Below are 15831 nucleotides of genomic sequence, written 5' to 3' on the forward strand. Positions count from 1 at the left end.
AGGTATGAGTAGAACCCTGCAACACTTTCATTTTTTTTTAACACTTCGTTTTAGGGAAGCACACGTGTCCTCTGTCTCAAGCTCCCCTAATTCAATTGTTCACACATGACAACTGCTATATGTACAGCTAATAAGCACAAATAATTGCAATGCACTCCAATTCAACTGACTTCTGCTGTTGTTACATGTATCATGAGTTAAGTAAATATGACCATTAAATGTTGTGCCTAATTCACCAGTCACTTTCACAAAGTGTTTTTTTTTTTTTTTTTTTTGCCCTTTACATTCAAGGAAGCATCTTCCAGTGGCATTATTGCATTAAGTTGACTTCTTTTTTTGTCCTACTAATGAAAAAGTCACAATTATATCAATGCTTATCACATTGTACAGGTAGATAGTTTCCATCATGTTCCATCTCTATTCAAGTTGCCCTTCCTGAAATGTTACAGAATTCCTAGCTAGTTTTTATTATCTCCCTCCTCTCCCCCACCCCCCCCCCACCCCCCAAAAAAAGAAGTGGGATGATTTACATACATACAAAAGTTTTCATGTCAGCTTGATAACCTACAGTGTATGTCATTGTTTTAAAAGCATTCAGTGTGACCTTCTGATGTTAATGCTTCCAACATAAAATGCTTTATAGCAGAATCATTGTTTAAACATGTATTCCTTTTGTTAACACTGGTTATAAGCTTTTGGTGCATTGCAATCTAGCAAGTTCAGAAATGCATGTATCTGTCTCCAGTTCACATAGTTTGCAGCCCAAAAGAAGTGGGGTGTCCTTACCGACTCTTTCTCAGGACAGCACTGGTGCTTGGACGTGCCCCTGGCCGGCGGGCAGTGCTCACCCTCGGTGCGACCCTTGACTGACTGTTCCGGCTTCCTCCCCTCCAGGATGAGCAGGGCGAGCTCGGCACAGAGCTGGGCGGGGAGCCATTCCCAGTCTGTGCTCTCCTCATCCAGCGGTACCTCCCCCCTCCCGGCCTTGTTCATGAAATCTGCAGAAAAGAAAAAAGTGAATGAAAAAGAGGAGCAAAAATCAGAGTGAATATCTTATCTCACACCTGCAAACACCACAAATAATGACAAGAACAAGCAAGAGGAAGAATTTACAGTGCATCAACTCACAAAGCAGCATATACACTGTATGCTCAAAGAACAATATACACAGCTCAGGGAATCCCATACAACTGATGCCTCCTGTGCTGTTTTTCTTGCTCTACATCATGTGTTCAAGGTAAACCCTTAGCTTCCTCTTAAACTTTCTCATGAGATGGAATTCTGGGTTACATTCAACTATTTGGCTTTAAAAACACAAGAGAAGCTTGTACTTGTAGCCCCTTCAAAGAGTTCTTTTCTTTACATTTTATTGTGTAACATCGCAATAGAGTCAGCTATGCTACTGGAAGTTAGGTATAGAAATGGAAATTTGACTATACCTTTGCATGATTTAATCAACAAGGCCTTATTTAGCATTAAAGCACTAACATAATCAATAATTTTGTCACGTGAAGTTCCCCCTCCCCTTTCCACATGAGAGGGGAAGAGAAATGAGGAAGGGCGGTTTACACCTTAGTCTTGAGGACAAGACAGGAGTCCATGAGGCAGAGTTCCAAATTATAATATTTGCTAGAATTGTGATATTCACTGGAACTTCATGTTCATCTGTGTAGAGGAAGAACTCGTACTTAATATTGTGACCTCATAGGAAATAATCCAGGAATTAAATATAGCTGACTTGTAAAATCACTGCCTACAAATAGACAATCAGATGGTAAAGTTCTGGTTGATGAGTTTGGTGTTATGTTAAATACAAGATACAAAAACACATCAAACTGTGTAATATCAGCCTTGCCTAACAGTCATGGAATAAGGAATGATTGTAATTTAGCATCTATCCCTTCTTTATGATATCATATCCTGTGAAAGTGGTTAGGTTTGCGTGAGTAATTTTTCATGCTCGGCTGGGTAAGATGAATTCTGCATGTGTTTAATTACGCAGAATCAAAACATTTATTCGTGGAACATATGAAATGTAAGAATATTTGCATTTTTTCATTTTCATGCTGGTTTCTGGTCACTGCAAAAATTTCCACTTTTACAGTACTCACTGTAATATACACAGTTTGTATCAAGGTTTTTGGACATGTTATGCAGAGCATTTGACACGTCAGGACGAGCATCAATCTCTACAGCTGTCACATCAACTCGCTGTAAAGACGAAAATAAGCACATGGCTTGAATAGTAGACTAAGGGAGACAAAGAAGGAAATTCATCCATTTCCATTTGACCTCACACTGGCGTTCTATCATATTATGCTTGAAATGCATCATTCCCACAGTAGGAGAGAGCTGCTTTATCTCACCTTAATTGCAAGTTAATGTGGACAGAGAGATTTTACCCAGGCACTTTTATCAGGAAGCTCCGCCCCATAGCAAAGAGCCCAATGGGAAATTCTAGTGGTATTGTTGCTGATTCTTCATTAATGTTAGTCTAGCTCAGAGACACATGTTTTTCACAGTTTATCAAGAGGTACCGGTAGCACAAATAAATCACTGACATAAATATGATAGATTGCCCGAGAGTGATCAAAGCCTTGTATGATAGCACACTGATTTTGTGCTTATGAGCAGGATGAGGTCCATCGAAGTGTTTTGTACTCCACTGAGGCTGCCTCATACTGTATCAGTAAGAGCACAAGTCTGGAGTCAAGGCTACCTGAGTTATAAAGTGACAGCCTTCGCTCATGCTCAGAGAAGATGAAGGATCTTGGCTTTATACATAATACCAACGACTAAAACTTCACTTTACAGTCATCAGGCTAACAGGAAGACACCTAGATTATTCCATGATATCATGAAAGAGAATTCAAGAATAGTTATTTCCCACTGCTTGACTTTACAGGTACCTTGATACATGTAGTACTTTGACTATTGAGGTAAACTTTGACTACTATAATATAACCAAATCCGACATCATGATGATATTTTTTTTATGACAATGTAGAGGCTTGTCAGAAGTGACTATAAGATTTAATACGGAATTGCACTTTAAAATCCACCACAAGCTGGTGTAAATTATAGCAGTAAGCTATATTTAGTGACCACATGACCAGGTCTACTGTCATGCACTTTCACCATTGCCCAATATCTACTTACTTGAATATATGTAAGAATCACATAAATTCTACAAGAATTAACCTCAAACTTCCTTTTGTGTCTATCTGTAGATGACCCCCCCCCCAAAAAAACAAAAAAAAAAACAAAAAAAAAAACACACAACTTTCAAGATTTTGTCAAAGATACAGTGTATCTCACCCTATGGAAAATTACACAAGCTGTATGTTTTTAATTTTTAAAAAAATCAAGCAAAATATGAATGAATTATAACAACAAGTTTAATGTCAGACTTATGACGTTTTAACTTAGTTTAAGTTGAGGGAGGAAGCTTTATAGAACATGTTATATGACTTTGTCTATAATCACTGCTTGTCAAATGGTGCATGATTTATAGGCCTGCAATAAATAGAAATCTGGAGAATGACCAGACTGTCAACAGCACTATAACTCTCTGAACACATGTCATCATGACAAAATACCTTGTGCAATGGCTGCATTTCACTTTCACTATTTTTCTCTAACAGACATCACTTGCAGCTACTCCACAAAAAAGTTTGAACAAAAGCATAGACACCTGACAAAGAACACAGAAAAAATTCATTCACCAATATATTCCCCACTTATCTGAGGCCTACACAATGTGTGGTCAAACCTAAACTTTCCTCTGGTCTGGCTGCAAAAATCATATTCTGTGATAGGAAAAATGCCCAAAGGATGAAAATGTCCGTGATTTGACTACCTGTAGGCCTATATCACATGCTCTCAACATGCACCATATCTCTGTGATTCTGAGAGCCTGGATTTGGATCTGTCAGCATTAAACTCTGCATGGTAGAGTCACTGCTCTGGCAAAAACACAGCAGGTTGTTTGCACACCGTGGAGGAAGTGTGACTTCACTGACAAGAATGTGCAGGAAATACTGCATTGTGATGTGTGGGAGGAAGACGTCTTTAATAGCAGGACATAGCACTTCATTACCAAGCATAAATAGTCTATTCACACATCTCCCTTAAAAAAAAAAAAGGAAAAAAAAAGGTCATATCCTTATCTACCTTATCGTAAGAACCTGGATATCTTTAATGATCAAACCCTTTAGTATTTTCCTTGTGCCCTGAGTTCATGTCAAGCCTTTAACTGATGATGAAGCATGTCTACAATTAATGTCTAACTGCTGGCTCTGTACCTGCATCGAATAGATTTCCAGGCTGCAGGTAGCAGCTGGCAGATATGCAAATGGAAATTTGCAACATAGGAAAATGGCACCATCGTACACTATAAAAGCATAAAGCTGTGCATTACATCAAAACTCCAGCTTCATTCAGCACCATACAGTGTATTTCACTGACACACAGAGATGTTATGATGTGCCCACAATTTGTTGATCAACGCGTTCGAGCCAGCAAACTGAATGCCTGTTATGTTCATAAGTGGGAGGTCATTGTGGCAAGCTTTAATCTACACAGGCTAAGGTCATCAATCCAACAACTGAACATAATGGACGAGGCTTCTACAGGGCTGCGTGCCCCTCTCTATACATACATGCACAATGTATTATGCTGCTGCACAGCAAGATGACCCAGGGGATACTACACCTTTCCACATACATTTGCTTGTTTTCATGCCGAACAGCTCGTGGGCAGAGACTACTACGAAACCAAAGTCTACGGCTGACTGAACATCCACAGCCTGACAAATACAATTAATATTTACAGTACTTGCTTTTTTTGCTTTGAACAATGCAATCAGTTCACTTTACGAAAAAAGACAAAACATACCACACGCCATACATCTCCACACTACTGTACATTAATATTTCATGTCCTTCACAAAGCAGACAAAAAAAAAATCCTTCCTAAACAAAAATAGTTACAGTAGCAATATAAATGGGAGTAGCTACGTAGGCAATCGCCATGTCAAAATGATGGTGTGTATTCATGAGCTACGGCCTACGCTCACATGACAGAGCGCATGATTTCCATTGCACTGGAAGGATTAAAGACAAAATAGTAAGATAACCGTTTTCAATGCAGCAGATTTGTGTGTTTGTTCTCCCCATTGATTCTGTGTGTAACATAGTTCATTTGAAACCTACAAGCGTACTTCACACAGCAAATGCACAGTTAGTATTCATTCTTATTGTATCTAAAGACTATCAAGAAAATTCTCTGGGTTTCATTTCGTGCTCCTGCCAATGACATATTGAATGTCTCATGGCAGTTAGTGTGAAATGAAAGAATGATTTGGAGTCAAAAGGTGAATGTACATATGTATAATGGCTCAGGGAAAGGGGGACAAAAGACCATGAGTTCCCAAGGACAGAGAGACAAACACCACAGGAGTCCTCAAGAACGGAGTCGCAAAATAAAAAGAAAACCAGTAGTCCTATAATAGCGGTAAGATTACAATGACAATGGTTTCGGGGTCTTGCTGGAGTCAATAGTTTCTTGGAGCTGCAGCTGCCAATGTCCATGAAGACAGCTGATCTCTCTGCCTCTGAATGGATGACAAGGCAATCTCAAAGGTCGAAGGCCAGACAAGAACAGTGCGTTTCAGCAAAATATTTGAGGGAGGATCTAGCATCAAGACAGTTCCAGCCAGCAGTATATGTTGCATGCACTGTGAATGCACACCAATCATGTCTTACTTTTACTGTCACTGCTGGGTTACATTTGATCATCCAGGCCAGCTACACTGTAGCTTGGACAAGCCTGGTCTCTAAAGCATAGGAGGGGAAAAAGAAAACGAAATGCAGCTTGAGGGAAAGAAGGTCGCGTGCAATCAATTAACCTTCTCCACTGAATTTGTGATTGACATCGTTACAGACAACACGTTCACCCTCTCAACCATGCATGCACTCAAATGATGCTAAGTGGGAATTATTGTGTATAGGGCCTATTATTGTACATGTAACTGGAGGAGAAGCTGTGACGAGTATTGCAGTGAATGCTCTACAGTAGATGTTGCATGACTGTGCACTTTGTGTTGATATGTTTTTCTTCTGAACATGAAGGCAGGCAGAAAACCTGTAATCATCAACTATGATCAAGGCAAGTTACATGGATATTGGTACAGTATGGTAGCAGGCATACCACAGGTACCTGCAGTACCAGTACATCAATAAAGCAATCTAAAATAATCTCTAACATTATTAACGCAATGACCTGCAGTGACAGAACTACTGTAGATGGCAAGAAATTCTTTCTTTTTTTAATAATTTTTCTTTCATTTTATATAAGTTCCAGTTGTAATCTAGACAAATAAGATTAACTCATCAGTTAAGGCCTATAATGCCCCCATAAACAACTCACTAAGGAGGATGACATTGTGTGACTGGTACATATACCTATCTAGAAAAGAAGGCAATTTATAGCTGCTAAGCCAAAGCGCTATTGACAATTTATGGTTTAGAGTCAAAACAGCCATCTCTAGGCACTTGATCATTTGGTGAGGACATCTAAAACATGCACTAGACTCAAGGCAATTTTGGTCACGTATACCTAATTAGAGAAAATCTGTTTAACATTAGCTCCACCTGGCTGATCATGCATAGTACATAATTTCATGTGAACTTGCTGATGCATGCAATTGCAGAAGGAAAAAACAAACTGAATGCCAATATGCGAGGAAAAAAAAAACTGAAACCAGATGTAAGAGTATGTCCGGACACATTACCATTATTAAAAGTTCCTGTTCATATACTGTAATTATCTCACATGCAATCATACCAAACATATAGGCCTCATCCTTTCAATACCATAACCTCAAAATAGCACTGACATTGTATTCAAACAGGTTGCCAATTCGATATAATATGCTAAAAGAGGAGTTAAATGCTCTCAATGTTCAGTTTTGGTTGCATGCCTATTTTAAAGCATCTGTCTTTATTTGCTTGGTAACACAAAAAGGTCAAAGTTATGTTCTTTTCTTTCATTTTGCAAGAGCATTGCCTTTCTCAGTCGACAAGGAAATGTTAATACATGTACCGGTATGTTACAGATTACATTAATGTACTGATGTTTCATTTCTCCTAAAATGTGCTAGCCCTATGCATATTCTGACCATAATAATAATATTAATGATACAAATATCAGCAGCAGCAGCAGCAGCAGCAGCAACAACACTTTTGAGGCATATATAGTGCATAACATATGGTGAACATGTCCCCATGCACTCAATGAGCTGTGACCATTGTCAGATTTTTGTAGGGTGTTTTTTTTTTTTTTTTTAATAGGAAAATGTAAAGCATTGGCTATAAGACCACAACATTATGCAAGTCTACACTTTGTACTTTCACTCCATTGGAGAAAGCAAGCATGTTCACTACCAGACCTGAAGTTTTCAGGCAATATAAAGCCCTAATGAGATTCATTACATGCCTACATACATGGAACAGGCCCAGGCCTACATGAGCAACATATGTTTTGGTATGCCTATGATTCCAGGGAAACCCCTCCAAACTGCACTCCATAAATATCTCACATAGGCCTACAATATGGTACAATACAGAAAGTATGATTTGCAAGCATTACAGTGAAGTCAAACATGCTACATGTACATATAGGACCCATGAGTATATCATACTGATATGATAGCCTATCGACTAAAATGTGCACATTACCAAGAATCACATGTATTGATTCTATTTGCATGTACACAACATGTCAATATTCAGCTTTTAACACCAACAAGTTTCCAAACCCACTGTACCATACAGGCCCTAAGGCATTCAGGTAACAACATAGGCCCACACAATGCACTGTAACGGGTATACAATATATGTCGACTATACCATACAATGCTCAAGTGTGTAAACAACAGTTTGCAGGTACCCTCTACATGGATCTATAGTCTGATCATGCGACTATTATCAGATGTCGCAAACAAATTGTATTAGTGGCAAAATGAACTATGATCACTTCATTTGGATAAAAATCCTCATGCAGTACAAAAACACAACACAATGTTATTATTTAACAACTTGATAGATCATCAATATCTTCTTTTTGTTTCATTGAATGAAACTGGACAGACACTTACATTGATAGAGACTGCATGATGATGCCATCTTTCAAAAATGCTCTGGCATCAACTTGCAAAAATACCTTCTGATGTAGCAACGGAGTCAGCGTTTTCACATCCTCAGAGAGTTGGGGAGTTACTTCCTCTGAACATTTTGGAAGGAAAACAGTCAAATATGGCTATACCAGCCTGTTATCTTACTTCTCGCCAGGCACCAGGCTATTTTTCAAGTTGTCTGAGCCAGTGCCAAGGTTTGATCATGAATATTCATCATACTTCCCAGCACTGCCCATTTGAGGGCTTGACAACATGGGCCCTGTGCGAGAACTGCACCCTGATTGGACAAAGGTTCTCCCACTTTGCATATAACCCTGTGAACCTTACAATCAGCTGTCTTAACACATGCTGAAATGCGTGGCTGCTCTCTGTGCATGTGTGTGTACATGCTCTGTGTGTTTTCACAACACAGGCTGGCTGTTAAGTATAGGAAGGTGGTGTTTACATTCCCAACGCACCTAGCAATAGAAGAATAGAAGTGCTGAATACACACTATGTGCACTGCCACATAGGCAAGGCCAAAATAATGGTAGGTATATGGCTAAGTGCACACTATCCATTTGCACTTATCAATTACTTATTTCAAATCTATACTGTGGAGAATCTCTATTCTCGAATTAAGTGGAAAACATGAAATATCATTTTATATATCGGGCATTTCATCTACTGTAATGGTTCAATTCAGCTACCATGTGTCATTTTCTATTGCCAATGCTAGCATCAGCAAGGGCTGTAAGCCATGTCAAATTTCACATGTAAGTTTCCTATTGGCATATTGCAAGTAAGTTTTAACATGCAAATATCTTCTTCTTATTAAAGACTAATCAATATATACAGAAGTACAAATGTATGCTCACAAAGTACAGGCTGTTAACAATAACATGAAGGGTCAATAGATATACCTCAAAATGTCCATCTCCAATAACACTGTGAGTTCTGATTTTACTCTCTTTTTTTTTTAAACATACAAGATCGAGTCTAATCTGTTAAAGGGACACAGTCCTCACGAAATTAAAAAAAATATGTTGTTGTTGGTACCTCCAATGAACTACTTTCACCAAAAACAAACTTTAAAATCACCAAATAAGCTCGTACATTTTGGTTGAAAAAGTGTGACTCTGCATGGTGAATATGCTAATGAGCAAGTCTTGGCGGAGAGTCATACGTCGTCGATGCACAACTCTTCCCAGCCGTGTTCTGCTCGTTATCCGTACGCTCCCTAGTTTACCCGGATGCATGAAGACGTCGGTGGCTACTCCGACTCGTATTTGACATTGTTTCTACGTTGTGTGTGTGTGTGTGTGTGTGTTTGTGTGTGTGTGTATGTATTGTGTATTATATTCGCACGTGTGGACGGTACAACTAGATGATAGATCTACGGTAGATACGCGTACGCACCCCGTACGCGGTTTGCCCTTCGCACTTTTCCAGTCTCAAGCGCAGCTGCAGCCCTACCTGTCGCCGCTCATGCATGTTCTATAGTACGTACAGAGTGTACATATTTGTAGGTAGAAACGATTCTACACAGGCCTGCTAGTACACTACAGGGGCGACCGCATTCAGCGTCGTCTGGTCAGGCTATCTTACATCAGTAGTTTTGCTCGAATCGTGCAGAAAATTTCCCAGGAAAATCCTTTTTTCCGTCCCAGACCAACAAAAGTATCGTGAAAGGTGAGCTGTATGGCTGGGAAATATCGGTACAACGATGCCGAACATAAGAAACTTAGGGCCTACAAAATCTCGAAATCGTGTTGTGACCTACCTGTGCGTGGACAATTTGTGAAGCGATGTTTTTACGTGGACCGGCAGGCTGTGGCCCTCGGTAATAAACCGAGAAAACTCCTGAAACCAGATGCAATCCTGACCATTTGCTCACATGAGTTATAAAACAGAAACACCTCGAGCATCGACTTCGAAGAGAACCGAGGGAAAAAAGCGTAGAGAGGTAAGGAAAGTGGCTAGCTATGTTTAATTTACCGTGGGCCTGCAGCCGGGGTTGGACTGCAGTACAGTGCCACTGAGCTAGCTGCTGCCAGTGCCGACTGGACATGCACGGCAAAGTGGAGCGAAATCATATCCCTACGACCCCCTGTGTTTACCCTTCCCGGCTCACGTCATTTTTTTTTTTTTCGAGGAAAGGCGATTATCTGACTACTTACAGAAATATTGAGATACAAACAATATTTTGTTTGAAGAATTCGACTCTCTCATGCACAGGTTATCTTCGGTTTGAATGCCAAAATCGACTGGACGGAGTCGAGTGTACTGTGTATGTATACATTGGTATGGTAAGGATTTGCGCGCGAGAGTGGTTTCTACGCTAAGAAGTATGCAACACGGATGGAAGCTAGAAAACGACCGTGCCTATTTGATGTCAAGTTCATGGTATATTTGGTTTGAAAATACATATAAATTTATGTTTACAATATTAATTTTTCGTAAATTATATATATCTAAGCTTGAAATATTTTGTTTGAAATTATAAAACCACAAACTTTCACATTATATGATAAAATTGCAACTAATCATTTGAACACTTAAATTGGTTTTTAGAGGCACGGCTGTCAACTTGGTGAGTAGGGCATGCACTACGTAGCATCTTTTTGCCGGCTCTTTCACGATCGCTTGCAGGAATTATTTTTCAAAAATCGCGTACGGAGACAATTTTTGATGTCCAAGCATACAAATTGGTGAAAGTTTATATTTTTTACTCTTCTTAATTATCAGTACAGTGAAAATCTCAGGACTGCTTCCCTTTAACTCTTTGATACAGTTTTCTTTTCTTTCTTTTCATACTACTGGATATGAAAATTTTGCCATAATCAATCGCATTTCTTAACATCATGCACTTAGTGCAGTGGATGGAAGCAATTATTTTTGCAATATCATCCAAAAACCAAAAGTTAAAGGGATGGTACAGTATTGGTGGAGATGAGAATTTGGCTTTAAACTTTTTGCAAGATACCAAAAAAACACATGATATACTTGTAGTACAGAGCATACCATTTTAAGAGGAATTCAAAGTTAAATTTGATGAAAATCGGGTTTGGAATGACTGAAACTCGGGTTTGGAATGACTGAAACATCCAAAAACAAAGTAAAATAAAGCGATCGTAATAAAGTGTGGGTCCCACACTTTATTTGCATAGGTCTTTTTGGATATTTCAGCCATTTTAAAACCAATTTTCATCAAATAAACATTGAATTCCTCATAGAATGACATGCTCTTTCATATTTCACAAGAGGTTTCTCATTATCTCACCCAAAAATGTTAGAAACCTAAAATTAGGTCTCAACCAAAACTATATGATCCCACAGAAGAGCAGCAACAGTCAGCATTATCTCGCCTGTCAGTGGCGAAGTGTGGTGTCTTCAAAGTAAACTGCCTCTCCATGCTGTGTAGTTGACTTTGATAAAGAAAGTAAAATCACACCGACAAAGTAGTAGCCTATATAAACATGTTTCCTAAAGTCAGACATAAAACTAGAAATATCACTGAAGGTGATTTATACCCCCGCCCCGTGACGACAGTCTTACCCAAGGAATGATCTTTCCTTGATCTTCTGCCATTTAAATGCCGTTACCATGTGAACGCAGCTTCCGACACGTCCGAAAAATATGTCTTGCACATCTTCCCACCAAGACTATTGTGTGTGCCACATTTCATAAGCTTTTGTCAAAAACTGAGGAAGTAGTTCAATCCACAAGATCTTTCCTTGATCTTCCGCCATTAATATGCCGTTACCATGGCAACGCAGCTTCCGACACGTCCAAAAAATATGTCTTGCACATCTTCCCACCAAGACCAATGTGTGTGCCACATTTCATGAGCTTCAGTCGAATACAGAGGAAGTAGTTCAATCCGCAAGATCTTTCCTTGATCTTCTGCCATTTATATGCCGTTACCATGGCAACGCAGCTTCTGACACATCCGAAAAATATGTCTTCCACATCTTCCCACCAAGATCAAGGTGTGTGCCACATTTCATAAGCTTTGGTCAAAAAACTGAGGAAGTAGTTAAATCCGCAAGATCTTTCCTTGATCTTCTGCCATTAATATGCCGTTACCATGGCAACGTACTTTCGGGTACTGTCAAAAAATGCGTCTTGCACATCTACAACCAAAGGCACACATCTGTACCAAGTTTCATGGAAATTGGGCAAAAACTGAGGAAGTAGTTTGCAACACAAAATTTTCCATCATTTTGGCTCATAATATGTGAGCTGTTACCATGGCAACATACTTTTTGTCACTGTCAAGAAATGTGTCATGCTGACCTATATCCTAAGACAAACATTCAATATGAATTCCATGAGAATTGGAAGAACACTGATGAAGCAGTTTTGCCATGAAGCATTTTGCCCTATATTTTACCAATAACATGCCGTTACCATGGCAACGCACTTTTTGCCACTGCGGAAATATGTGTCTTGCACATTAACATATTCAGATGAACATCTGTACCTAATTTCATAAAAATTGATCAAAAACTGTGGGAGGAGTTCGCGACGCAAGATTTGTACCCATTTTTGCCCATAATATGCCGTTACCATGGCAACGTACTTTTGGGTACTGTCAAAAAATACGTCTTGCACATCTACAACCCAAGGCACACATCTGTGCCAAGTTTTATGGGAATCGATTGAAAACTGAGGAAGTATTTCGCGACGCAAGATTTGCAACGGACCGACCGCCCGACCGCCCGACCGTCCGCTGATTCCTATATACCCCCTTCAAACTTTGTTTGGCGGGGGTATAATTAACAAGTTGAGGAAATTTCAAGGTTTGTAATATGTTTTGATATAGAGCAGTCACACAGGTCAGAATCATGGATAAGAATGGGGATTATATCAGTGTCTCTCACGTTACGAGCTGACCTGGACACAAAGTTTTAGTCACATTCTACTTCAATCTGAATGATAAAGATAGGCCTATATATATAATATGTCAGATCAAGTTATGGAAAAATAGTATTTGTGACTTGAATATTATCATATTTCAGGGGAGAGGCTTATGCTACTACATGATTAATCAAACTCATTATTTCTGTGTGGATACAGTCTAATACACATTGACATGGTCATTTCTTGCATGTTGTACAACTGTAATACTGTTACCCTGGGAATTCTTTCCTTGAAAGAAAGAGGATCTCTATGCCCTTGGCTTTATTTGACAGACAGTACTTTCCAAATCATATTTATATGACTTTGTACGGTATAAAGTGTTATTTTTGCATACAGATATTTTTCCAAATTAGGAGGTCACAGACATTTTGGGGAGATGTTGTTTTTGCAAACTGACACTGTCGCTATCAAAGATGCATTGTTACCCTAATGCATGGCAACATTCTTGTGTGTTGTGAAATTTGTGATCCAACTATGATTCACAAAATTTGTGAAAATTAAACCCTTGAGAAAATACCAGCCTATAGAGTACATAACAATGACACAACTTGTGCCAAAGTTTCTGAGTTAAACCTTGTCAAATCTTTTGCTCATGCTGGGTTTTGTTCTTTATAATGCTAGGATTCCACATTTCAGTAAAAACCCACTTTATTTCCAAACATTCCTCTGCACAGAGTCTCTAGCGGTATAAAAAGAATAGCCTTGTTTACATCTGATTGGATAACAGAGCCTTGGCAAAAGCTGGGATGGGCAAGCCACAGAATACCTATAATACATGAAGGTCACCTACCCATGGGCTTTCAGGCACAGGAAAAGTACACCGCACAATTATTGATCCTCCATAGTATACTCTATGAATATTCATTAGTCTCTTGTCAGCTAGGTCACATGCCTGCTCCTGTATGGTGTTTGTATAGGCTTTTGTGTTGATATGCTTATTAGGGGACAAGGTGAGAGAACAGGCCCTGCCAAAGCTGTAGATATGGAGAGTACGGAAAGGCCAAGAGGGTGTTCGTCTTATCCAGGGTAGAGCATGGCAAGTCTACACAGCAGTATATTACCATACCAAGGAGCGTGATATTACTAGGCCCACTGCATGATGGTGCCAACTAAATTCATGCATGAATACAATCTGGTATCATTTGCACAGCTGTAAAATCAAACTCCAGGAAATGAAAGGCCAGATTAATATAAAGGCAGAAAATGTCACCTGAATTAGGTCATTTCCAGAACCCCAGCCCCCTCCCCCCCCCCCCCCCCCCCCCACCTCCTCCTCCTCCCATCCAATGAACTGGCATTTCTGGTGGTTGCTCTTGGTAATGAACTTCTCACATACTGTACCGGTACTCTGTACACTCAGTTTTTACAATCACTGGCACTACTGTCCTCTTGATGAAAACATTGGATGCTGTCTTCATCCAAGTATCAGTATTATCTACTTGCATTCATAACAAAATATTGAAATACCAAATAATGAATCTGATAGAGCACTTTTCAGTATACTTTTTGAACAGTCCTGAGTCTTAGGAATAGGATGGGGATCTATACAGAAATGATGGTGTAAACTGCAGCTCTTATTGCTTGTTACTTAATTGATTACACAAGATCATATCTTGTTAACTCGGTCGACAACTATTAACCAGAACTTCAAAATCTACTTAATCTACAGGATATTATCATACCTAAATGCAAAGTGATTATGTACATAAAGATTTCGGATGGCAATTAATTATGTCAGTGCAATCTTTCCCTGTTTCATGTACCAGGTACTTAAGAGTTGCCTAATCGCCTGCTCAAGCTAGTAGCAAAAGCATATTTGTGTCATACTTTGAACACATTCCAAAGATCTGGTTTACTCAACTAGCACTTTGGCAATTAGGCTCATTGTTGGGCATACTGTCATTCTTTTTCTATCAATGAACAATGACAAGAAATATTATCAGATTAATCAGAATACCCACAGACCAAATTAATGCCAATGTTCTCAAACAGAAAGGCAAACTTGATGCCGTCAGAAGAGAGTTTGCAATTGATACAAAGGGAAAACAGAACCTTTTTTAACGACATTAGAAAAAGAAAACACTGCTTGGACAAAACATACTCACTTCCTACTTTCCTTTTATCATTTCCTTGAAGTATACAAGTAAAACTACTTTGCGTTTTAATCCTTCGACAACAACGAAAGCACACTGAGTTATTTCAGCTAGTGTACAAAAAAGGGTGTGGCTTAAAATAAATCACTTGAGGAGAAGCCCACTTGGTACTGGTGCTGCTGAAGGCTTTCTCATTTGCAGAAGAACATGTTTGTTACAAATCTGAAAGATGTTTCTCCACATGCTGTTAAGGTATTCAGACGAAGAAAAGTCTTCTCACACACCACACTAACTGCAAACATTCTATATGATTGTGTCATCACACGCATTGTTGTCTTTCAAGCACACGGTTTACAATTCCATGCAAAAGAATCCTGTATACATACATTGTATAAACACACAGAACTGGCAGTCATTCCAAGTTCAGGCTTGGCTACACTGCATTTCCTCACAAGATTGACCACTAAAACCTCATGTGTTTATCAGAGGTCAATCTGTTTCGATCAAAAATGCAAACACATTTAATTTATTTAAAAAAAATCATAAAACCCAACTGTAGAACACCTCCTGACCGTAACTGGCCAAACGCAATTGAAGAAATTTGTTTGGAGAAATGCAATTCAAGTCTACAATCAT

The 15831-nt window shown here is 39.1% G+C and overlaps 1 protein-coding gene across 1 annotated transcript in view; it reads right to left on the reverse strand.

Moving 5' to 3' along the window:
• LOC139711325 (atos homolog protein A-like) overlaps positions 1–15831 on the reverse strand; it is a 71874-nt gene that overhangs the window by 40263 nt on the left and 15780 nt on the right. Inside the window, exon 2 of the mRNA XM_071623224.1 lies at positions 787–998. Within this exon, the coding sequence (XP_071479325.1) occupies positions 787–998 (212 nt within the window). The remainder of the gene's footprint in view (positions 1–786; positions 999–15831) is intronic.

The sequence above is a fragment of the Diadema antillarum genome, unplaced genomic scaffold (genome assembly GCF_040938485.1).
Source record: "Diadema antillarum isolate AM-2024a unplaced genomic scaffold, OU_Dant_1.0 seq00001648_RagTag, whole genome shotgun sequence".
NCBI lineage: Eukaryota > Metazoa > Echinodermata > Echinoidea > Diadematoida > Diadematidae > Diadema > Diadema antillarum.